This window comes from Pelodiscus sinensis, chromosome Z, assembly GCF_052426305.1.
Source record: "Pelodiscus sinensis isolate ZL-2025 chromosome Z, ASM5242630v1, whole genome shotgun sequence".
NCBI lineage: Eukaryota > Metazoa > Chordata > Testudines > Trionychidae > Pelodiscus > Pelodiscus sinensis.
In genome coordinates, this window is record NC_143085.1 from 13201981 (window position 1) to 13228750 (window position 26770).

The following is a 26770-nucleotide window of genomic DNA, read 5'->3' on the forward strand; positions in this document are numbered from 1 at the left end:
CATTATCTGTAGATTACTTCTGTTTAGTATCCAGTTGGTAACCTGCAGATTTAAAATTCTGAGACTGCTGCAAATAGTTTCTAATTAACAGCTGAGCAATAAAACAGGTAGGAGATACATTCTGAGGTATCTGGAGATTTGAGTGGCTCGTCCAAAAATTTGGTCAGATTACAAAATGAGAATGCATTTAAGCGTTCTTCGTTTTTCTGAACTGAAGCCACAAACATACTTCATAACAGATAAACCTATTTATTCTACAAAGTGCTTCCACACAGACTGGTTTTTTTTAAATGGAAATTCTGAAAAACTACTAGTATACGGAACCACAAAATTCTGCCAGATTTAGTTGCCAGGGAATGACAAAGTAAGAATGGTTTCACCTTCCAAAATTAGAAGTTTCTATAAATAATGCATTTTTCTCAAAGGAAACCCTCATATAGGAAGAATGGAAGATTTCTGCCCTAACATTATAGTTTGCAGTCATTTAGTACTAGGAAATTTCTAACATCTAACACAGCACTCCATGGGATGTTGTGAATTACAGCAAGTTTTCTCCCCACATCCCACTTGAAAGAAACCATGTAGCTATAGATTACATTCATGCCTAAGTTTATATTTAATTAGTTTTATTTTTAAGCAAGTTGCATGGAAGTTAGCATCTAATTTCAGAAACTTACCTTTATATGCTACCTCCCAGTGGCCTTCTAATGAACTATTTCGATTAGTTATAACATACTGATATCCAACCCAGAACCTATAGTTAAAGAAATACATATATTTTAAAAAATTCCAGAAAGCAAGAGAAGGAAAATTACTACTATAAAAATGAGAACAATAAAGAGCCTGCCTCACTATTAAAATTTCCTATTTTTCACTTTTAAACTGACTTTAAAATATTTGTTCTACATTGTTATACTCGAAGTCCGTATTTTTGGAACAGAAGCTTCTTTTTAAAAAGGGATTGTTCCTATTACATAGAAATCACTATTAGTTATTTTGTCAATGAAATATGCTGTGATTTGTTTAAAAAAGCATAAATATAGAGCTTATTTTGTTTCTATGATCACGCTGAGCCATTTTGAAGTCATGTTATATAGAAATACTGCAAATGCAACTTACTGCAATGCATATTCTTAAAATATATATCAAATGCACTTCCTGTCTGATACTGAATTAGAACCAGAAGTAGCAACAGCAACAAAAAATTACTACTACTAGTGACAGGACAGCCAGCAGATAAATAACAGTAATTCTATTTTGGGATGGAGACATCTTCTCAGATTTTCTACCTGAAAGAACATTCTCCTCCTCTCAAACTAAACTAGAGCAAACATCCAGAGCCGTCTCTCAGAACGGGCCTTACATTCCTATCTCGATTTAGCATCTTTGTCACCATTTATAGCCAATAAACCTGGTCAGTTTAAAAGTTTAAAGAAATCATAGAACTCTCCCAATACTCAAGTGAAAAATCTCAGCATAAAGCATGCCATACTAAAATACTTCTTGCTAAAACTTCTTCTATGTTTTCTTTTCATAGATGCAAAGACAGCAAGACTGAAAAGTTATTTGACTGCAAGCTATCATATTAACTTGCAGTTTTGTCACTGATGCTGGCGAAAATATAAAACTAATGGCAATTGGCAGTAATTTAACTGTTAAAATGCTGTAGCAGTTCCTTAATTTAAAATAATGTTATCATTCAATTCTAAGCAAGCCAAACTGATTGGCACAACATTAACAATTACTTATTAATTCATGTAGAAATAATGTTCACTTAATATGGAATAGTTATTTTTAATTCTGACTCACCTACGTTGGTCCTTCCTTCCAAAGGCTTTTTCTTCTAGGTCCCACTCCTGTGCCAAGATGAACCTAAGCTCCTGATCTGTGGTAAAAGTGGCCAGTGATCCATTCACCCTCTGACATGTCTGCACAGCATCCCAGTAATTCTCTCCATTTAAATACACCCTGTAACAACTGGCTGTGCCTTCATAGTGATGCCATCCTGTTGGGCACTTTCCTAGGAAACATAAAGAATAGAAGGGAAAACCATCCCCCACAATTAGGATCCTAATTTGAGACAACATATACCTACTAGTTAAAGAAATCAGTATACACTAGGGATGCAAACAGTTAACTGGTAAGCATCACCATTAACAGGTGATGCTTACTGGTTCCGGTTAACCGATGGGGACTGGAGCAGCTCCATGCCCACCATGGACAGTTGCTCTTCCAGCCCCACAAGGCCTGCCACAGACAAGGGCCTCCAGCCAACCAAAGCATCTCCTGTCCATGGTGAGCCCAGGCGCCTGTCCCCCCTTTTAACTGGTTAACCGGTAAAACATCAAGTTTAACTTAACCAATTAAATAGGATTTTACATCCCTAATATATACTAAAAATCTTCTTACAATCTAATTTGAAACAAACAGCAAGAAGTGCAATAAATAGGGGGAAGAAAGCGATAGCAGGAGAAAGAACGATATGATCATGTAGCTACAACAAAAGTTAAGCACAACTTGATGCTTCCAAAAGGTGTTTCCTTCTTTTATTTAAAAAACCCTTAAACAGTATCCATGTTTACCTACTGTCATTAAACACAACCATTAATAACCAATTACATTTCATATAGATTGCACAGTACAAGTAGGTCTTGAAGTACGATATGAAGAAGATCTGATGGATTAGTTCAGACAGAGCAATTTACAGGTGGAGGGAGGTGCAGAAAAAAGAATGGAAATGTTTGTGAAAGAAATGGGCCAATGGCCGTTCAATGTTGGCACTACTATAATGGATGGACATCCAATGGATTCCCAGAGATAGCACACAGTTAACAAGATAGGTGATCTTAGCTGTTGCATTTGGGATGGACTGGAAGCAAAGCAACATTAATTCTGCAACATTTGCCAGGGCACAAAAATATCATTAATTATTTAACTCTTCCTGGATCATTCATATGGTGTCTATTCACAACTAAAAGGACCCCAAAACTTTTGTTGGAATCTCAGCAATTCTATCATAAAGCGGTGAAATACAATTCATTTACTATACCCAAGACCGTTGAATGTTTAGCAAATTTAGAAAAATGTGGAATATTCATTTTCACATGCAAGAGCTATAGAAACTTTGACAATTCTCTAACGTCTTTTTGTGATCTTCCAACCCATGTTTTTAGAATTACTTAAAGTCCTAAACTAATAAAAACTTGAGTAATCTGTAAATGTACAAATGCTTTGAAAGAAGTAATAAATACAAGTTGCATACAATACCATATTACTATCCAGGATTTGAAGAGCCATATTTATATTGAGGAGTTCACTGAAACACATACAGGTAGTATAGCATAAATTAATTAATGATCTTATAAATCATGTCTAAATCTTCAAAGCTCATTATCCCTCTGCTGCCTGATTTATTTTTAAGAAGTGCACGATCAACAGCCTCCTTTAAGGAAAGAGGGAAAGTTTCATCCAGTGAGTTAACACAGTCACTGCTTACTTCTTGAATTACAGTTCTCAAGCCGTTTTTATAATATAGAGATACCTAATTAAGAGCAGTAACATTTCAGAGACAAGTGCTACCACATCGATGTGCATGGTGTGAAAATAAATAGAACAATACATGGCATATTATATGACAGTCACCAGAACTAATTCCATATGAGTTTGTTAGAAATCAATTCTTTTAAATAATTTCAAAAATCAACAATTTACTAAAACTAGTTAGGCTCATCAGTGCATAACAAGAGTGTGTGTGTGTGTGTGTGTGTGTGTGTGTGTGTGTGTGTGTGTGTGTGTGTGTGTGTGTTAAATTGTTTGCATTTCTTTAACCTTATTAAAGTGTAAATTATAATTTTGGCTTTTGTTAACTGTCTGCCTCTGTCAGCTTCTGCTTACAGCAATACTATAAAAAATAAAGACAGATCAGATCAAAGAAAGAATTGTTGAAAAATTTCACTACCACTTTCATATGTGGGTGAAGGGACAGGCACTGAAATTCCTCATTCTGCAGAAAATATATTGTGTAAAGTCAATAGCACACACGTTCTGGACTTCTATAGTCACCTTTCAACTCCTAGCCAGAAATTGCATTAACTCCCCAAAAAGCAGCTGCTGGCACTCTTTCATCTGCGAGAGACAGTGGGAACTGAAAACCATCTAATCATAAGTTACTGCTCGTGTAACTGAACAGCCCAATCTGAGATTTGCAGGATCTTTGGCAGTTACTGCTGATGTATATATCTTGGTTGGGAACTGCTTACTTCCTTTGGGTTCTTTTCTCAAGCTGTGGGAGTCAGCTCCTGTCATGGACACTGATATCCTCAAGGAGACAAAGGCAGCACTTTATGATAGTTTGCCAAGATTTCCCATTGGTCAGGATCAATGCGAATTCCTTCATTTCTTGATAGTATGTGTCTTTATGGCAAAGTCTGAGGCAGCCTGTTCTCATTCGCTCTGATAGCTCCTCCTATAGCACGTTCTTGCATATACATCCATCGTCCAACTTAGACAGCCCAGCCAACACAGTCATCTTTGCTTGAGAAGAGCTGTCACAGCTGGCAAATTTGTCCTTTGAAGAACCCCTGCACTGGTGATTTTATCTTGACATTTGGTAGGTAGAGTGAGAGGCATAAGTGGAAACTGTTCAACTTTTTCTCCTGATGAACATAATTTGTCCATGTTTCTCCACCATACACAAGAGTGCTGAGGATGCAAACTTGGTTCATTAGCATTTTAGACTTGATGGTAAGCTTTGAGTTGTTCCATGCTCTTCTAGTTAGTCTGCTAAAGATGGTGGCAGCCTACCCTCTGCGAACATTTAGTTTTTCATCCATTGAGAGATTGGTGGTCACTGCAGAACCTAAATATCTGAACTTTTTTATTATTTCCTGCATTTAAGATAACTGAAGGATCTTGTGGAACCTCTGTCCCTATATAACCGATTTCTTTGATGGTGAGACATACTTGAATGGAGGTCCGTGAGTTCTTGTAGTAGATCTTCATTGTGGTCTATGAGGGCAGCATCATCAGCAAACAGAAGTTCCCCAATTAGCACCTTTTTTACTTAAATTGGGATAGGCTGAAGAGTTTCCCTTCTGATCTTATGTGAATATACAGTCCATCTTTCACATGCTTAAACCCACAGTTCAGGCATGCTAACAAGACAATCGCAAAGAGTATAGGGGCAAGAACACATCCTTGCTTCACTCCATTTTTTCCATCTCAAAGCATTCCAAAGTGGACTTATAAAACTGGATAGCTGTTCTCAAGTTTAAATGTTCATTCCACAACAATATTGGAGGTTAGTAGACATCTTCTTTTCTAATATTGCAAACAGACATACTCAGCTGTATTGAATGCTTTGGTTAGATCCACAAAGGCAATGCACAAGGGTCATGTGACAGGTTGGGTCACAGAGATCCCCTTGAGACTGTTACTTGATGGGCTAATTATATCACTGAGGCTGCCTACCTGCCCTCTGAGGCACTCCATCCTCCTATCCTATTGAGCCAGAAGTGCTGATCTCTCTCAGAAAAGGCACAGAGTTGGGATACAGTCCCGAGCAGATTAGGGCTATGTCTACACTACAAAGAAAAGTTGGAAAAAATACACAAATTGTGAACTGCAATTTACGTATCTTTTTCCGATTTTCTTCTGAAAGAGGCTTTTCTGACATTTGGCCTATCTACATGGGACCAAATGTCAGAAAAAACTCTTTCAAAACATTCCTTCTTCCTCATAGAATGAGGTTTGCTGGGATGCTGAAAAAACACATCTGCTTTTCTGACCTCCCCCCGCCAGAAAAGCAGACGTGTTCCTTGGATGCGGCAGAGCTTTTCCGGGATAACTCTGCAGTGTAGACATAGCCCAACAGACATAGAACAGCTCAGTTCTGGGAAGGCTCAATGACACGGACTTGACAGAGCACCAAGGGGCACAGCCCCAATAGAAACAAAACCCCAAATAAATGTGTCTCATTATGCATAAAGTTTATATAGAATGAGCTCATAAGATGTTTGCCCCCTTTATCTACAAAGCTGTTCACACACACACACACACCCCTATTTACACTGGGGTTGATAATAAACAAAAGCTATTTTATTAAATATATAAAGTAGGATTTAAGTGGCTGCAAAGGATAACAAATCAAAGTAAGTTACTAAGCAAAATAAAAAACAAAAACAAAACATGCCAGCTAAGCATGGTGTTACAAAACAATTTCCCACCCTAATTCTTATTTAAGGTAAAGTCCTACTCAGGCTAGAGCTGATCTTTTTTCTGACACAGGTCCAGCAGCTTCTCTCTATCCCTGTCCTTAGAGTTCTTTTATTTCCAGGTGTTTTCAGGTATCCTTTAAGGGTAGGGTGCAGTCTGTGAAGCCAGCTGAAGACCATCATAGCTTGCATCCCATTGTTTATACAGAATTTCCCCAGGGTGCAAAGTCTTTGTTCAATTCCCCCCCACTCCTATAGAAAAGTACACAATTCAAAATGGATTCCAGGACCAGGTGGCATGGTCACATATCTTTGTAAGACCAAGCATAATCCAGGCTTACTGGAAAAACAAGACTATTCACATCTCACTGACTTGAGCAGCAGGCCATTAAGTTCCTTAAGTATCACCAATAGCTTTCACTAGAAGACCCAGTTTAACAAAGAGGTTTATACTTCATATTTATAACTTCAAATACAGAAATGATACATGCACACAACTGCATATAAACATTCAGTGAATTACAAGCTCTTGAATGATAAGTCACATGCCCCAATTTGCAAGTCACATGCTAAGTCACATGCCCCAAAACGTATTTGGCTTATGCATATTCAATAACACATTTCCATAAAAAATAGAGGGGTGCAGCATTATAGATCAGTTTTGCTCTCTTCACTTCCCTTGGAGTTGATGCAGGGAAAATGTGTCTATAATTGACCTTCCAAACATGAATTCGCACTATGATTCAGAGTGGATACAATTCGACAGCTGTTCTAGGCACACTAAGATAATGTTTGCAAAAGCTCTTCCTGCTATGCTTAGTTGCAAGAGATCCCTGTAATTGCTGCAGTTGCCCTTTTCATCTTTATTTTTGTATGAAATGATGATGTTTGTGTCACGCATCTCTTGTGGTACCTCACTCTCTTTTCAGCATTTAAGTAACAGCTGATGAAGATATAACAACAGGCTGTCTTTCAAGCACTGGAGGATTTCTACTGGGATGCCATCTCTTCCAACAACCTTGCCACTTGATAGCAAATCAATGACCTTGCTTAGTTTTTCTAGTGTGGGTTCTACATCTAGCTTTGGCATGACAAGTAGAGTTGGTATTTAGTCCAGTGATTTGCTGGTTATGTTTCTTTCTTGTGTGTAAAGCAGCATTTAACCCTAGTCATTTCAGCATAGAGTAGGAGAGTGGACTACTCAAGTCTAAAGGGATTTTACTTAAATGGAATATTAAACAATGAAGCAATCATTTTCTGCATCTTGTTTCCAACAAAAAGTCCTTCAGCTTGACCTATTTGGATGTTCAGCTCCTGAGCTTTAGCTCAGTCTGTCACAATAGGAATTCTAGGAATGAAAGATATAGGATAAAACAGACATGCAAAAAGTTTACACAGTATTCCCATTTACCAAAACAGGGTAATTTTCGGACAGGCCTAGTGATCATCAACATCAAGTAAACAGTACCTGTGCAAGGGCTGGCATATAATTACCTGAGCAAGGATGAGTTAAAGTAATAATTAACAAATTGACTGACTTCTGAGTATATTTTTTTCTATGGAGGGATAAGAGGCGGCAAATTTCCAAAGTGTTTTACTTAAGAACCTCTTTCCTTGAAAGCTAACATTATACTATCACACAAACTGCTATTATAGTCGAGATTTCTTAAATTCAATTATTTCCCTAGGAACTCACTGTTGAAAATTTAAAATACTAAATATGAATGACTTGCATCCAATTTTTATTCAACTATATTTAGAAAGCATTATAGAAAGAAAAATGGGTTACACTCCCCACTTACAAATGTGAGCATCCCCGACTGATTCTTAATGAGCCAGTAGGACTATCCATGTGTTTCAACTTAAAGCATGTGTATAAATATTTGTAACACTGTGACATTGGTTTAAAAAGAATGCTTCTGTGCTGAAACTGGTCTCCCAAGAAAATAAAATCAGATTTTCACATCTGCTGAAGACCCAGACCTCCAACTCAAGACAATGCAGGGCAAGAGAAATGGAAATCTATTTTTTTTTAAACAGAAAATGGCAACTTTTTTCACAAAACCCCTACTATTCCGAAGTAATGTTCTACGTAATATGATTACTTGTCTGTCGTAACTGGTGTTCTTTGAACTGTGTTGCTCATGTCCATTCCAATTTAGGTGTGTGCATGCCATGTGTGGAGTTTCTGGGAAGACTTTCCCTAGCTGGATACAGTAGGTCGACAGGGGAGACCCCCAAGTGTGATCCCAGCATGGCTAGATATTTAACACCCTGCCAACTGCTCCCTCCCTCTGTTCCTTCTTGACAGAAGGGACTCTGACAGAGGGGAGGTGGCAGGGTTTTGGAATGGACATGAGCAACACATCTTGAAGAACACCAGTTACAAAAGGTAACCTATCTTTTCTTGAATGATTGCTCATTTGCATTCCAAATTAGATGATTCCCAAGCAGCTATCTGGCAGAGGGGAAGGAGATCACTGATCTGCAGTCTACATCATTGCCTTTCCAAATGCAGCATCCTCTCTAGCATGACAATGGATGGTATAGTGGGATGTATGTGTGTGCACCAAAGCCCATGTGGCCACCCTACAAATGTCTTGGACAGAGATATGTGACAAAGTCCGTTGACAAAGCCTGCGCCCAAGTCAAATGGGCAGACAGCTGAGGAGCTGGCACTTTTGCTAATTCATAATTAGTATGAATATACCTCATGATCCAGGAGGATATCTTCTGGGGAGTAATGGGCAGCCCTTTCACCCTGTCTGCTATTGCAACAAACAACAGCAGCTTAGTATGTTCCAGGTAAAAAGCTAAGGCACACCTAACATCCAGGGAATGTAGGGAGCTGTCTTGGAGGCAAGGTGGGGCTTAGAATGAAATACGGGTAGAAAAAATATCCTGCAACACATGAAACCACTTTTGAAAAGAACGAAGGATGGTATCTCAACTGAACCTTATCTTTAAAGAAAACAGTATAAGGATGTTGCAACATTAACACTTTTAGTTTGGAAACCTGTCTGGCCAAAGTAATGGCCACCAAAAATACAACTTTCGTTAACAAATACAATAAAGATAAAGTAGCCAACGGCTTAAACAGAAGAGCCATTAGCTTTGACAAAACGAGCTTTAAATCCCATTGGGATATGGGGCCCCTCACATGAGGCTACAATCTATCCAAGCCCTTAAGGAACCCATTCACCAAGTGATCTACAAACATTAAATGCCCTCCGCATCTGGGGTGGAACACTGATATGGCAGCCAGGTGAAGTCTGCAAAGCAAACCTCTCCACTTGGAAGCATACCTCGCCCACTTCCTACTACCTAACATCACCTCCCTGACTCCCTCCAAGTATTGCTGCTCCAGCACGCTCAACCATGGAGCCTCTAGTCCATCACGTGCAAAGCCTGGAGGCTTTGGTTCAGCAACGTGCTGCAGTTCTGGGACAATAAGTCCAGGAACAAGGGAATGGGGATGAGGGGCGCTACCAAAAGCTGATGGAGCCTCATGTACAAGGTTGCCCAGGCCAGGCAGGTGCTATCTAAATGAGGTCTGCTCTGTCCCCACAGACCTTGGTCAGCACCTTGGGGATCAAGGGGAAAGAGGGCAATGCATACAGGAGACCTTTCCCCCCAGTGAATTTGGAAAGTGTCATCCAAAGAGCCCTTGCTGCTGCCCAGGTAGGAACAGAAGGCCCTGAACTTCTTGTTCCCCTCTGTAGCAAAGAAGTCTAGATAAGGACAGCCCCATATTTGGAAAAGGCCCTGTGCAACCTCCCACTTGAGGAGCCACTCGTGCATTGGAAATAAGTGGACGAGTTTGTCCGCCAACTAACTGAGAACCCTGCAGGTACAAGGCTAGTAGGTGCATCTCGTTGAGCATGCACAACTCCCATGGCAACATCTCCTCCCTGCACAGGGGAGCAGAGTGAGCATCCCTCTGTTTGTTGATATAAAACATCACTGTGGTGTTCTTCATGTGAACCAAGACACACTTCCCCCTTATTTAACCCAAAAAGGCCAGACAGGACAACCGGACAATCCTGAGCACCTTTACAGTGATGTGCATCATACATTCTGCCCAAGACCAGATATGCTGAGTCTTGAGTCCACCCAAATGTGCACCCCAACTCAAGTCCGAGGCATCTGTAACCAAAGTCAGGATGGGCTGAGGAGTGTGAAATGGAACCACCCAGTACACATGGAGAGGGTCAAGTCACCAACAGAAGAACCTCTATCACTGATGGGAGGACAGTTAACATTCTGTCCATATGGCGGCGAGATGGCTTGTACATGCTTGCCAGCCACATGTGTAGTAGGCAGAGCCATAGCCTGGAGAAGAGGACGACATGGGTGCAGGAAGAAGTTACTCACCTTGTGCATATCCCACTTCTACTATACACAGCAATCCAAAGTCATTTCAGCCCAGGAACGGTAGAATTAGGAGAGGCAACTCCCAAAAGGCAGGATCATTGCAACGACTGGAACTCTGTCCTCAAGTGCATCATCAAAATGAAGACTTGGGCTGCTGATAAGAGAGGGGTTCAGGCCCTCCTCCTAAGTTCCACCAAGCCCTCCTACACCTGTTTCACCCATTGAAATTATTATTCCCACCTCCCTCTTACCCCGGTTGGGCTTATAGTCATGATGGAAGGGCCTCAGAGGGGGTCTAGAGTTTAAGGGTCATCTCTGTAAGATTGGGGTATGAATCAATAGGGACTTTAAAGTAGCCTTGGAGTCTTTGAGACTATGCAGTCTAGAGTCAATTTGGTCTAAAAACTCTCTGGATCCTTCAAACAGCAGGTCCTGTAAAGCATCCTGCATCTCGGGAGATATACCGGATACCTGAAGCCAGGCATTACAACACATGACTATGGCCACAGCCATCATATACGCATCCAAGTCTGTGGCATCTAAGGCCACCTGCAATGCAGAGACTACCTTCCCCTCTTAAGATAGGGTTGCAAATTCTTGATGGGATTCCTGTGGGAGAAGCTCCCTGAACTGGTCGACTGCCTCCCCAAGGTATAAGTCTTCCTGCCCCGCAAAACAAGTTTTTTCGGGTCCTTGATCTTAGGTGTAAGCCCAGGCTGTGATTGGCCACTTCTACCAGATGCTCATGTCCACACTGAGGCATGCAGTAGCAATTCTCCACACCCTTCTGGGTGGGTGGTATAGAGGTCGGCATTTGCCATAGATTTGTTGAGATTTTTGCCACTGTCTTATTACGAGGCAAGGCAAGTCTAGCTGGCACATCAGCCATCAGTATATCGACCATAGGGTCTTTGTCCTCTGGTACCTCCTCCCCCTGCACACCTAAGTTGGCTGAAAGCCAGCAATGTAGTTCTTGATGTGTCCTGGGATTCATAGCCGGCATGGGGGGCAAAGTGCAGGGTCAGTGAGGACCTCATCCAGAGATGAGGAGGAAGACTTCCCTGACCAGCAGTTGTCCCTGGTACACCTCCACACTTGGAGGTAGGGGGTGCCATGGGAATGGGTATCTGCGCAAGGGTGCCTTCAGTGTCCTTATGGGGACTCCACTGGCCTTGGATTCTGGGACCACTGTCAGGGGAGTAGGAGATGGGGTGCCCCATCAATGGAACTGGGCCTTGACAGAGGCGGGCCCTGAGCCTGATGATAGGCCTATGGTGTCCAGAAGGGCCACTAGACCTGTGGCTGCCACTGTGGAGGCCATGTCTTCTGTGCTTCTGTGCCACTAGTGGTGCTGGGCGCAGGACCGGTGCTAAGAACGGGACCTAGCTAAGGAGGCCCAAGAGCAAACCGACTCCACCTCAGAGTCAGACAAATAGTCCAATGCTGACCACAACGGTGCCAAGGACTGTGCCTGTGAATGGTACCATAGCCTGTGTTGCACTATAGCCCCTGGATTACACAGGTGCAACATAGGATGCCGATGGCCCTGATGCAGGTACAGGTACAGCCCGCCACAGTGGTCCCGATGCCGCAAACACCACTGAGGAGGAGGCTGGCACCACTGTCATCAGTGCCGGTGCCACAGCCAGTGCAGGCACAGGAGATCTCGGCAGACGCTGCAGGGTAAGCTTCGGTGCCATGATACCCATGGGATACACAATGTCAAAAAGCTGGGGCTGGACCTGGCGAGGACGTCAGTTCGATGAGGTCTCTAGTGGTGTACCCTCTAGGCTACACAGCAGCACAGCTTCATAGGTGATTAATCAGCCCCGCTCAGTCAGCCAGCTCCATGCACAGAGCGGAGCATCTGACTAGGTGGGGCTCATTAACCACCTGTGAAGCTGTGCAGCTGCACCGCTTAGAAAGAACACTGGTCCCAAGCCGTGTCAAATGTATTGGGAGTCAACCGACAACTTCTAGCACTATGTCCTGCACCAGACTCACTCCCCACTACCCCCACACACCGTGCCAAGCTTAACCTGTGCCTGGAAGATGCAGGAGCATCAAAGCACTGGGCCAGTGGTGCCTCTTCAGAGTGCTCTGCCTTGGAGGGGACCTTCTCCTGTGTTAGCTCTTCTTCTTCAGCACTGGTGACTGAGATCGATGCTGGGGTGCTGAGGTCTTCGTCAGAGCCCTGGAGTGCCTCAGTGCCATTGAGGCCTCATGCACCAATGCTGGTGCACTTTGCATCGTCGGTGCAGAGTCTGGTACCGGTGGCTGAAGGGCAGACTCCATTAAGATGAGCTTCAACCGGGAATTACACTCCCACTTAGTCCTTGACTTGAAGCTGCTGCAGATTTTACAACTATCTACAAGATGGCCCTCCCGCAGGACACTTTAAACCAGAGACACGAGGGTCGCTGCAGAGCATGAGTTTCAAGCACTTAACGCAAGGCTTGAATCCCTACAGACTGGACATCCCCTCCCCAGGAGGGGAGAGATAAGCAGAAAACCAGGCTAACAGCTAATTAAATACAAAGAACTATTTACAACTAACAATAAGAACATAAGAATGGCCGTACTGGGTCAGACCAAAGGTCCATCTAGCCCAGTAGTCTATCTGCCGACAGTGGCCAGCAGCAGGTGCCCCAGAGAGGGTGGACTAAAGACAATGATCAAGCAATTTGTCTCCTGCCATCCCTCTCCAGCCTCTGACAAACAGAGGCCAGGGACACCATTTCTATCCCCTGGCTAATAGCCTTTTATGGACCTAACCTCCATGAAATTATCTAGCTTCTCTTTAAACTCTGTTATAGTCCTAGCCTTCACAGCCTCCTCTGGCAAGGAGTTCCACAGGTTGACTATGCACTGTATGAAGAAGAACTTTCTTTTATTAGTTTTAAACCTGCTACCCATTAACTTCATTTGGTATCCTCTAGTTCTTCTATTATGAGAACTAATAAATAACTTTTCTTTATCCGCCCTCTCCACACCACTCATGATTTTATAGACCCCTATCATATCCCCCCTCAGTCTCCTCTTTTCTAAACTGAAAAGGCCCAAATGCTTTAACCTCTCTTCATATGGGACCCGTTCCAAACCCCTAATCAATTTGGTTGCCCTTTTCTGAACCCTTTTCAAGACCAAAATATCTTTTTTTGAGGTGAGGAGACGACGTCAAAAATTTCAACACTATCACTAAACCACTATATACACTAAACTGGGGGTTATAACTCACAAGTAGTCAGGCGCTCCAGCTACCATCACAGGCAGTAAGAAGGAACTGAGGGGGTGGAGGGCCAGCAGGTGTATATGTGCACCGATACAGCAGTGCCACTCAGGGGACTTCTTGGCTGGCCCAAAGAGTATTGCTGGGGGGGGGGGAAAATGATCTGAAATCCATGCACATGGTGTGCGCACACTTAGCTGGAATGGACATGAGAGCACTAGAAAAAAAATGAACATATTAGCAATGCTACAACTGCCAAAGATTTTAGGATTTCATTCTTAATCTACCATGTCACTAGAATTTCTTTAAGAAACCACTCATAATTACCATGTTAAATATGCATACCAGTTTACAAATAACTTCATTGAAAAAGTAGTATGCAAATATTTAGATCTCTGTTATATATGCTCTTCTGGGCACTTTAGTTCAAGAAAAGCAGACATTTTAATGACAATTTTAAAAAATGTTAGAAGTCCTTGAACATTTAATGTCTCCTAGCTCTGGAACCACAATGTTAAATTTGTTTTAATAAAACCTTAATACTGAAGTATTAAGTCTTTCCCTTGAGAGAAATGGTCTAACTTTGTGACCTGACTTCTAGACATTTGGACCAGGTTCCCCAGACTGCAACTTACTGCTAAACCGGACAGGCTGCGCCACATTGACAGTATGAAAGCGGGTTGTCTCTCCTCCTCTTCCTCGATTGTGTCTAGAATCCACATTTTCTTTTCCATGGTAAGATCGCTGGTCCCCTGTCAAGCCTAGAGAGAAAAGAAACACACATACAAGGCAGTTTTTCCATTTACCCAACGGTCAACTCTTTCATGAATATGTCTCTAAGTTTGAATTAAAAAAAAAAACAGACACATTTGAAAAAATGATCACAAGAATTATGTACTTCAGTTATACTGTAGTTGCTTGTGAGATAGCACACAAACTACACAGAACATGCCAAAGTGAAACAGCTCCCACTGAAAAAAGCCAAATAGTTAGGGGAGTCTTGCTGATTAAGCTAAATATTTGTGGCAGGATTATAACAAATGCTGTTGTGGAAACAACGTGACATGCAGCAGTTTTAGCAGTTCCAAGTAAATGCATCATTCCCAGTTTTTATCTTTTTTTTTTTTTGACCTAGAACAGTGTGCTCTTCAGCTGTTCAGTTTCTACACATTTTCAAAAGCTTTTTCAGAACTCTTGGACAATATTATGACAGCCATCAAAGAAATTGCATGACAACAGGATAACAGTTTTCCACTTACTCCCAAGGTAAGATGATGGTCTAATTTCTTGAGATAAATGTCAGCTCACACATTTTCCTACTTTTACAAAGAATGATGGACCCTTTAAAGAAATACACCGCTGCCATCATGTTACTGAGGCTCAGCAATTTAGGGGTGGGGATGCAGGATGATATAGGTCCCAAGATGTGCCATGTGAGCAACAAGATTACATAAGGAGAGTACCGCTCAGTTAGGAAGTTCAGGAGGTAGAAGCAAGACCTGGAGAGTAGCTATCAGTCATGAGAACTGATAAAGCCTTTTCACAGATGGCAATGGGAAAAAAGTCTACAGGGAACAGCTTAAAGTCCGTTCAGAAGAAGATTTAATGGAATCAAAATAAGCCATTTTTACCACAAAATGAGAGTATTTATACACATAGCCTTTTGAACTGATTTAACTATATCAGCTTAAAAGCCAATTCAAGCAACACCAACAAAGCCTTCCAATTTAAACAAGCCCATAGAAGGGGAAAACAAGAGACCTGAGGCAGTCTACCACTGGTGTGGGCTGACTGCTCAGTGTTGGAATCAATTAGTAAAGGGCTTCAGCTGGGGGCTTCTAACTGGAATGAGGAAGTCCCTGCTTCAACCCTGCATTTTTCAGGATAAAGAGTTAACTAACCTTGTAAGGGCAGAAGGACCACTAAAGTGAATCCATGAAGACTCACACTATGGTTGAAGTATGCCTTCAATAGGATAAACAAAGGGCTAGGAACAGGCCAGGCAGGAATCTACTGAAGCTGGAATTAACACAGTAAAAAGAACTAAGCCTACAAAGCACTGTAAGACTGTCATTTTAATTTGGGATATTTTGATTTTGGGGGGATCTCTGGAAGAGAAGGGACAATAGCCTACAGGTACACATTAGATAAGGTATGAATTAAGGCAGCAGTGCAAAAGTGCCTTAAGCCTGTAAAACAATAGCGTAGGTGAATCATAGGATACTAGGACTGGAAGGGACCTCAAGAGGTCATCAAGTCCAGTCCCGTGCCCTCATGGCAGGACCAAATACTGTCTAGACCATCCCTGATAGACATTTATCTAACCTACTCTTAAATATCTCCAGAGATGGAGATTCCACAACCTCCCTGGGCAATTTATTCCAGTGTTTAACTACCCTGACAGTTAGGAACTTTTTCCTAACATCCAACCTAAACCTCCCTGCAGTTTAAGCCCATTGCTTCTTGTTCTATCCCCAGAGGCCAAGATGAACAAGTTTTCTCCCTCCTCCTTATGACACCCAAAGGCCTAAAAGTCTCTGTGAGGACATCTATATTACAAGCTTTATTTTCAAATAAGCTATTTCAGAATAAAAACGAAAGATCTCAGTTCAGATGACGGCAATGTGCTTCGAGCAAGACTATCTGTGGCCTAGACAGCAGACACTTTCCTCCAGCCCCGGAAACTGCTTTCCATGTTGAAGGTAGAATGTTAGGGAAGGTGTACGGGGAGAACTAAGGGGAAGGTAGGTGAGAATAGGAAGGGGCTTGTGCTGAGGGGGGACGAAGGAGCCAGCGCAGAAGAAAGGGGAAGGCACCAAGGGGCAAGGTGGAGGAGAGACAAATGCCAGGGGGCCCAAGAGAAGACAATCAGGAAAAGAGGAGGGACAGTGTCAGTTGGAGAGCAAGAAGGTAAGGGACAGGGTGATGTTGAGAGAAGAAAAGGGAGACACAATAGGGAGGAAGAGAGAAGGGGAAGGAATGGGTGCCAGGAGAAGAGGGTTTGAAAGGAGGGGTGGGCATGAGGAAGGCAGAGAATGGAACAAGTCATGTATGAGGGCACAGAGGTGCATGAGGAGAACTAGGGCAGAGGGTGGTGAGGGGATGGGCACAGGGAGGAAGAGGGCAAGGGGGCAGATGTTGGGAGGGCAGGAGCAGTGAGGCACCAGAAAGATGCAGCATAAGAGAAGGTGCAGGTGCCGAAGGTATTGTGGGGGTGAAGCAGAAGGGCAGACACGTGGAAGGAGGGACAGGCACCAGAGGACAGAGGCAGGAGAGGTGGGTAGAGGGGATGGGAAGGGGTAGCTATGGATGATCAGAGTGAGGTTAGAAGAAGCAGGGACACAGGGGGAAGAGAAGGGCTGGTGCACGGGAGGGGACAGCTCCTCAAAGGGCTGAGGGGAGTGAAAAGGGCTGGAGCCAGGACAGCAGAGGAGGTGAGGGGTGGGGCGCAGCAGCAAGAACCAGGGGGGCAGATGGAGTGAAGGGAGAGTGGGAGACATGGCAGCAGAGGGAAAAGGGAGAGGTTTATAAGATATTTATTAATAATTTGGGTGCCACTGTGGCACACATCCGAACAAGCGCACATGAACTTAATACTGGTACACAAGACAAAATCTTAGAGGGAACACTGGACCTGACCAGTGCAGAATCAGATAATTTGCCAGACCTGGGGTGGTCCATGCAGGCTGTCAGGGATCCCCTGCTTGGGCCACCAGAGTTTAGTTCTTCCCTGGTCCAGTAATGCTCCTGGTCCCAGCCTGTAGGTTTTCCCCGCAAACAATCCACCCTTGGATTATCCACAGGATCACCCATGATGTCAGACTATTGAAATCTGGATTACAAAGGTTCAACCTCTACTGTTTTGTACAGATGCCTGCATAGTGCATAGCACAACAGGGGTCCTAATCCAAAACTGGTCAGGACCAAAGTGATCTGGTGCTTGGTCAGCCAGTTTTTTTGCTCATACAATTAGTCTAACTTGATATGTATGGTCAAGGGACACGTGGGATCATAAAGGAGTCTTCCCCACCCCCATATCCAACTGGCAGTGACTTTACTGGCTTGTCTCCATTCTCTGCAGCATGAAGTCAGGGTTTGTTGCCAGTTGGATCTGGAGATTATCACAATTTCTTGCCATTACAGAGACCTCGGGCAGTGGTAACTCCAGACCCTGCATGTTCTTTATCTATGGCACATAGTCTAATTTCTGTTGTTGGGTTTAGTGTGCAGGCGGTGTTGATAATTTGTGATACAGAAGAGGTCACACTAGGTGATCTAGTGGTCCTGTGAAGAAGCAGAGAAACTGCTGCCCAGCCCAGCAGGAATTAAAGGTGCAGGTGCCAAAGGTGGTCTTGTCCTGCTATACCTGTAGACAATGCCAGCTTAATGAGGGGTAGAAAAGAAGGGAATCTTGCTCAATTAAGGGCTAACAATGTGACAGAAGCTCTGTTTGCCTGCCTAAAGGACTGAACCAGAAACCTGCCAGTGCATACAGCGATTGGGGGCAAAAAAGTCTTTCCCTTCAAGAGGAGCGAACAGGTACGTCCCAACTGCAGAGTAACCAGCCCAGCAGGATCACACCCCCAAAACTAAGAGAACCTACACATTGGGACACCCTCAAAGAACAGGTCCTGTACATTCCACCTCACAAAAAGGAGAAATCTGCCTCCCAGGGTTAGAGGGTAAGCTGTACAGAGCCCAGAGTCAGGACCAGAGACAGGAAGGGAGGGGCTAGCCTCACCTCCCCCACACAGTTCCATTCTCAATAATCTGGCCAGTAGGTTGCCTGGTTGCTGAAGGCCCTATCACAGGTCCCTGCCGTCCTTAAATTGTAAGAAGTAGGGAAAAAACAAAGTAGTAAATCTTTCTATTAACCCAATATAATCAACTGCTAAAAAAATGAAGTGGAGACTTCCAGTCATGGAGATACTGCCATCTGAATAGAATTTCCTTGTCTCTAGCTGAAGCAAATTTGAGAAGGTATGACGTCCATGAATATCACCGCGCTGCAAGAAGAAGGAGCTGCAATCCCATGAGTATGTACTAGTAGTAATGGTATCACTGCTTTGACAATCTGTCTTTGTGCTCACTCAGTATGACACAAAGATTTTCTATATTTTTGGTTACCGTTTCCTTCAAAAATGGGGAAAAAATAGTTTTGAACAAGGAAGAAAAAAGTGAATGATATGGAGAACAATTCTTAATATACCAACGAACACCAAAATATCGAAAGGAAAGGAAAGGAAAGGAAAAAGGAAGATTTTAAAGCCCAAGATGAGCCCTAGAAAAGGACATACCATTGTTTCCTCTAAAGTATTTCTTTGTGTCAGTCACTAATACAGTAAAACTCCGATGATCTGGCATCTGATGGTCCGGCACTCCTGATGGTCCGGCACTATCAGGAACCCAGAAGTGCTCCGGGCAGCCGGACCATTGGAGCTGCTCTGCCCCCAGCTTCCCCGATTCTGCCACTGCTAAAACTGATCAGCGGCTGAATCGGGGAAGCCGGAGGCAGAGCAGCTGGAGTACTGCGGGGTAGGTCCCATAGCACTGCCTCTCGGGGCTGCAGGACCAACCCGGCAGCACCCCAGCTGTCCCCGATTCATCCGCTGACTCCAGGAAGCCCGAGGCAGAGCTGCTCTGCCCCGACTTCCTGGTATCAGCCCCTGATCAGTTTCAACAGCAGCTGACTTGGGTACACTTGGGACAGAGCAGCTGGAGTGCTGCCGGGTTGGTCCCGTAGTGCCAAGGAGCGGCACTGCCAGACCAACCCGGAAGCACCCCAGCTGCTCTGCCCCAAACGTCCCCAAGAGCAGCTGGGGTGCTGCCGGGTTGGTCTTGCCGCGCCAAGGGTCAGCGCTACCGGACCAACCCGGCAGCAGTCCAGCTGCTCTGCTGCAGGCATCCCCGATTCAGCCGCTGCTGAAACTGACCAACAGTGGCTGAATCAGGGACGCCTGGGGCAGAGCCGGACTATCGGAAGGGGGGGCTATGAGGGGCCTAGGGTGGCATCCCCCCCACCACACCCCAGACTGCTCATAGCCCCCCCTCCCGATAGTCTGTCATATCTGATAATCCAGCACCTCCTGGGTCCTAAAGGTGCCGGATTATCGGAATTTTACTGTTTTTAAAGCTAGCAGATATGCCTGGTGTTTTTTTAATTTGGGAAAGGAGTCAGGTTGGGAGGAGTGAGAATACAGCAGTCAGGGCACTGGGTTGTAGGGCCACCAGATGGTTTAACCAAAAATACTGAACACCCCTCTCCCCCGCCAAAAAAAAAAAATTGAGAAAAAAGGGGGGGAGGGGAGACCAAAGTTGCTGAGGGGAAAAAAAGAAAAAGATAAGGAAAAAAAATTACAAAAATACAAAAAAAAAAAAAAACTCAGCAAGGCCCTTGATGGGGTTTTTTGCTGGCAGCCATCTTGTTTTCTTACTCTGCGCCTGAAGAAAGCTCCCCTGTTGGGTATTTTCTGATTTTTTTTATTTTTATTTATTTTATTTTTTTACCAGACAGGAGGCAAAAAAACCAGACTGTTTGGGTCAATACTGGACACCTGGCAACCCTACTGAGTTGGAGATGGGGGAGAGCCTAAGGCCTGGGGACAAGCTGGGCCACTGTTGGCTGCTTCTGCCTAGGGCTGCTGGCTCCCAGAGCACTCTCAGAGATGGAGGCTGCGCTATCCATCCCCTTGTCCAGCATAGGGGCCAAAGGAGGAGGGGGCATGGCTTGGGCTTCCTGTGCAGAGGGTGGGGGCAGTGGTATGGCATCACCCTGTGGATCACTCTGCAATATAACTCTCCCCTCTAACAGTTCCCTCATTTCCCCTGTTATGGAACAATGGTTTCCAACCTTTTTTTATACCGCAGACTGGCAAATCCATTCACAAACATTTGGCAGATCGGTAACATTTTATTCATATATTTGCATATTCATTATGCTAATTAATTTTAAGGTCACCTGTTATTTTACTTTGCATCTGTACACACACAACACATGTTGTTGTAACGGATTAGAGATTGAAGATATTTACAACACTAACAAAAAAAATCTATTAAAAGGATCCTTTCCTTTCTTATCTGAAGCCATTAACACCTATGTAAACTTTGTTTAAAATGTAAGCACGCAAATGTCACATGCTAAGCTTTTTGTTCTGGCATTCAAAAGCAACCTAAAAGTTTTTAGTCCTCCCAAAATGTTGCGACCACCCCATACAGCCTGTCCTAGAACAGGAGAGAGTCCTGTGTCTGTACCCCAACTGCTGCTGTGCTGAGGCAAACAGGATTTGACTCTTGCTGCCTGCAGCCCAGAGGAAAACAAGTTAAGACATTCCAAACTCCCCTCTGCCCCCACCTCACTGCACAGACACCAGCACAGCCACCATTTTCCCCACCTAACCCATGCAGTCAGCTCCCCCTCTCCTAGACCAGGAAGCTAGAGGAGCAAGCTAGGTTTCCTCACAGGAAGCTGCAGGCAAACGCAGCCACTGTTATCAGATCATTGTAATCAAGCCTCTCCTCTCCTATACTTACTGCACCCTCCAAACACTCCTCTCCTCTGGCTCTCTCCTGTTCCAGCAACGTACTTTACTCGCTCCCTCCTTATGTCCCCTTCCCTACCAGCATGCTCACTGTCTGGAGCAGGGAGCTTCTACTGCTGAGGGAGTGTCCCTCCCCAGCCAGGAAGCTCTCTGCACAGCAGCCCTAAGCCTTTGAATGGGGCTTAGCAGCTGTACCGCCATGCTGCTACACAGTTTATAGGGAACTCAGATTCCAGCTGAGCTAATAAAGACATGGGTGTGGCCTGGCAGAGTGCCACGGACTGGCAGCCAGTGGTCTACAGTCCAGCTCCAGTCCATGGACTGGCAGTTGGGAATTACTGTTATGGAAAACAATCCCATTCCAGGCAGATCCCATTTTCCTGGCATAACCAAACCCTGACCCTGCTTTTAAGTTTGGATAGGAGGAAGGTGAATACCTCTTTTGGTCCTAGCTTTTATCATTTAGGAGTTCTAGACTCATAGATGAACAGAAAGACAGATGCACATTTCTAAAACAAACTTTTGCAAAGCGAGATTTCATTTTTCCTGAGAAAGCCATAACTCCCCACAATGCTAATATTTTCATTTATTTACAGATTTATAATACCATGACCAAAACTGGATTAGGCACAGGAAAATGCAAGAATACAACAAGTATTCTTGTTGTATTACCACTCTAGCTGAATTATAGACCAATCTGCTAGTACCTGCCACATTAAGGCTGTCAGATACGTCACACTGTATGGCCCAGTTTACAATTGCTGACAATGATACCAAACTTTAACCATTCAGGATGAATTGTTTTTGGAAAGTTTGAATAAAACAATAGGTCAACTGTTTCCCAAAAAGGGATTAATGAAAACTGTAGATTTGCCCCTGCTAAAAATATTCTTAGGCGAGAAATTAAGTGCCTCCATGATTTGGCAGAGGTCTTTATGTCACACGTATTGTGGTGAGTTGGGAAATCTACCTGTTCATCTTACAAAACTGCTGTATCAAAAAAATTCTCTATGTGCATCTACCATTATTGACAAGAGATTATGCCCTCTTCTCCTAAGACTATGCTGTTTGGACTCAATAACCTATTCAGTTGAAGCATCTTAGGTTAGCAGGAGATGGGAAAAGTGAAGACGCTTTCTCAAGCTTCAGGAAACCAAGGTTTGGAGAGTGAAAATTCCCAAACATAATAAAGACAGATGATCAAACAGAGTCACAGCTGTTAGGACACAGTTCTTGAGAGATGACATGTCCCAAGAACATATCTAGGGGCCCCAAGACCTGAAAAATTACACAAGATCCAGCAGTTGATCCTATCCTCAGAGGCCAAGATGAACAAGTTTTCTCCCTCCTCCTCATGACACCCTTTTAGATATCTGAAAACTGCTAGCATGTCCCCCCTCAATCTTCTCTTTTCTAAACTAAACAAACCCAATTCCTTCAGCCTTCCCTCATAGGTCATGTTCTCTAGACCTTTAATCATTCTTGTTGCTCTTCGCTGGACCCTCTCCAATTTTTCCACATCTTTCTTGAAATGCGGTGCCCAGAACTGGGCACAATACTCTAATTGAGGCCTAACCAGCGCAGATTAGAGCGGAAGAATGACTTATCGTGTCTTGCTCACAACACACCTGTTAATACATCCCAGAATCATGTTTGCTTTTTTTGCAACAGCATCACACTGCTGACTCATATTTAACTTGTGGTCCACTATAACCCCTAGATCCCTTTCTGCCGTACTCCTTCCAAGATCGTCGCTTCCCATTCTGTATGTGTGAAACTGATTGTTCCTTCCTAAGTGGAGCACTTTGCATTTGTCTTTATAAAACTTCAGCCTATTTATCTCAGACCATTTCTCCAATTTGTCCAGGTCATTTTGAATTATGACCCTATCCTTCAGATTAGTCGCAATCCCTCCCAGCTTGGTATCATCTGCAAACTTAATAAGCGTACTTTCTATACCAATATCTAAATCGTTGATGAAGACATTGAAGAGAGCCGGTCCCAAAACAGACCCTTGAAGAACCCCATTTGTTATGCCTTTCCAGCAGTACTGTGAACCATTAATAACTACTTTGAGTATGGTTATCCCTATAACCATACTCAAAGTAGTTATTAATGGTTCACAGTTATGCACCAGTTATGCACCCACCTTATAGTAGCCCCATCTAAGTTGTATTTCCCTAGTTTATTGATAAGAATATCAGGCGAGACCGTATCAAACGCCTTACTAAAGTCTAGGTATACCACATCCACCGCTTCTCCCTTATCCACAAGACTCGTTATCCTATTAAGGAAAACTATCAGATTGGTTTGACATGATTTGTTCTTTACAAATCCATGCTGGCTGTTCCCTATCACACTGCCACTTTCCAAGTGTTTACAGATGACTTCCTTAATTACCTGCTCCATTATCTTCCCTGGCCCAGAAGTTAAACTAACTGGTCTGTAGTTTCCTGGGTTGTTCTTATTTCCCTTTTTATAGATGGGCACTATATTTGTCCTTTTCCAGTCCTCTGGAATCTCTCCTGTCTCCCATGATTTTCCAAAGATGATAGCTAGAGGCCCAGAAACCTGCTCTATCAGCTCCTTGAGTATTCTAGGATGCATTTTATCAGGCGCTGGTGACTTGCAGGCATCTAACTTTTCTAGGTGATTTTTAACTTGTTCTTTTTTTATTTTATTTCTAAATTACCCCCTTTCCACTAGCATTCACTATGTTAGGCTTTGCTACAGACTTCTCAGTAAAGACCAAAACAAAGAAGTCATTTAGCATCTCTGCCATTTCCAAGTTTCCGGTTACTGTTTCTCCCTCTTCACTGACCAGTGGGCCTACCCTCTCCTGGGTCTTCCTCTTGCTTCTAATCTATTTATAAAACATCTTGTTTCCTTTTATTCCCGTAGCTAGTTTGTGCTCATTTGGCGCCACTGCCTTTCTAATCTTGCCCCTGCATTCCTGTGCTGTTTGCTGTTTGAAGGGTACTTCAAAGTGGCAGCATGGATCAGACGTGTGGCAGCTGTCCCTTTAAAATGCTTCTTCTGTGCCTTTCAAAGGGCCAGCTGACCTCGGGCTTCCCCTGGCACTTCCTCACAGAACCTGGGATCAGCTGAGGACTCCCCAGCTCGTTCTGGGGATATGCTGTGGGGATCCTGGGGTCCCTGCTCCACAACTGCCCCTCTGAAAGGCACAGAAACGGCATTTTAAAGGGGCAGCCACCGCACACCTGATCCACATTGCCACTGAAGTACCCCTTCCCCTTCGCTGCCTCTATCTCATATCAACTAGTCGACTAGTTAAAAGAGTATCCAATAAGAAAATGCTTATTAGATAGTCGACTAATCTTTTACATTCCTGGTATGTACAGTAAAATTCACTATCCCTTTTCTGTGGGTGAAGGTGGAAGAGATCATGACAGACTGAATATTTTCATACGGGGGGCGGTAAGGGAGGGAGGGTAAAAAAAGTTTGAGAATCCTCTAATAGTTTCTTACACGACACATAAACCAGCTACATGGGGATCAGCACTGGTCCACAAAAGGGGATTTTGTGTGTGTGTTTATTTGTTTAGAAACCTCATGGCTTAAATTAAAAAAAAAAAATCTACATTACAACAATGTTGACATTGCAAAGTCAAACAGAAGTTAAAAAAAATGCCAGAATTGAGAGTTCCTGTGCAACTTTATTTTAGCCCCTTGTGTGTGTGAATGGGTAGTCGACTACCCAATAAGCAGGAGCTTACTGGGTAGCACTATCAACTACTGGATCATTCATGCCCCCTCCCTCCTGCACTCTTTAAAGGGACAGAGAGTAGCCGGAGTGCAAAGACGCTGACTCAGTCTCTGGTCCCCACCGGGTCTCAGGACAACCCTCCCCAGCACTGCCACTCTGAATCCTGAAAGAGACAGAGCAGCAGCCGGTCCCGCTTCTCTCTCAGCAGAAGCCCCACCACCGACACACTGCATTTTTAAATGGACAGAGCCTCTATCCCTTTAAAAATGCAGAGTGGCAACGGGGAGCAAAGGGAGGGCTTGTGCTGAGAGACCCACACGACCGGCTGCCGCTGCTCTGTCCCTTTAAGAATGCAAAGTGGCAGTGTGGGGGAGAGTTGTCTTGAGACCCGGAGGCGGACCAGAGACTGAGTCAGCATCTTTCCCTGTTGGCTCCTCTTTGTCCCTTAAAGAGTGCAGAGCGGCAGCTAGGAGTTGTGCTGAGACCCAGCATGAGCCAGAAGTGAGAGCTTCCAAGTGGCTTTCATTAACGACTAGTCGAGTAGTCAATAGAAATTCCATTGACTACTTGACCAGCAAATTATCGCTACTTAACATCCCTAATCATAATGTATGTAGTCAATCTAATCATATTATGATTTACTATTTTCCATAGGCTGCCTACCTTATGCAGTGTGAAGAATGGATCTGGTCAGGGAACGAATTAGTATTCTGTAGTTAAGGTCACTATTGTCACAAAGAGCCTTGCCTTGTTTGTTCCAGGTGTCAGTAGGTGGATAATAAGGCAGGGCTGGCAGGAAAGCAAAAGATGGTCTCACAATTAAATGCTACCCAGGAAAACTGGATTTTATCCCTGCCTGTGCCACAAAGTTCCTATATGGTGCTAAACAAGCAATTTAAACCAAACATTTCACACGTCACTAATTGTGTGTTCCTCATTTTCTGGGTGCCTGACTTGAGATCCTGGCATCCAGTTTGCAGTAGTGAACACCCACACCTGAAACTGAAGTCAGTGATAACTATATTCTGAAAATATTAAGTGCTATATAGCATGAGACACTCTGAAAAGTCAATTTTTAGTCACCTCAAATTGCGCTTCCAAAATTAACCAACACTTGAATCTGTGAACCTCGGATTCTCAACTGAAACAGATATATTAGATTATACCATCTCACAGGAATATTGTGAAAAATAAAATTCACTGATATTTGTGAAGCACCCCAATATTGTAGTGGTAAGTGCTACAGTACAGTCCAGGAGGAAATTAATTACATTCAGAGCAGGATTTGAACAGTGGTAAGAAAATAGACCTGGGATTGCATGCTGAACAATGAGGACAAAGCTATATAATAGCCGCTCATTTAGCACACACCCTACCTCCAATGCACTGAATGAGACTAACTTCCTGTTGAAAAAAATAGCAGTCATAATTAATAACTCTCTTAAAGCATACACAAAAGGCAACCTACATTGTGCATTTCCTAATTTGTGTGCTTCACTGTGATTTAAACATTCCTTTAATGTAGATTTATTTCTGTTATTCATGTACACAGTTAACTGATAAGCCTGGGCTCGCTAGTTAACCCACAAGGTTACACGCACTCTGTATCAGAGGCAGCACCACAGGTAGGGACAGGAAGAAGCTGGTTCTTGTGGGAGCTGGCTTTTAAGCTGGCTTACCATGAGCAACA

At 43.6% G+C, this 26770-nt stretch overlaps 1 protein-coding gene across 10 annotated transcripts in view; it reads right to left on the reverse strand.

Annotated features, from left to right (window-relative positions):
* The window catches only part of DGCR2 (DiGeorge syndrome critical region gene 2), a 106130-nt gene that overhangs the window by 33866 nt on the left and 45494 nt on the right, over nt 1–26770 (reverse strand). For 6 of the 10 annotated variants that reach the window (XM_075898228.2, XM_075898227.2, XM_089775268.1 and 3 more), the window contains 3 exons: nt 14449–14576; nt 1810–2027; nt 678–754 (listed from right to left, as the gene is read on the reverse strand). In XM_075898228.2, the coding sequence (XP_075754343.1) occupies nt 678–754; nt 1810–2027; nt 14449–14576 (423 nt within the window). The remainder of the gene's footprint in view (nt 1–677; nt 755–1809; nt 2028–14448; nt 14577–26770) is intronic. The other 4 variants (XM_075898233.2, XM_075898230.2, XM_075898231.2 and 1 more) reach the window with 1 other exon arrangement.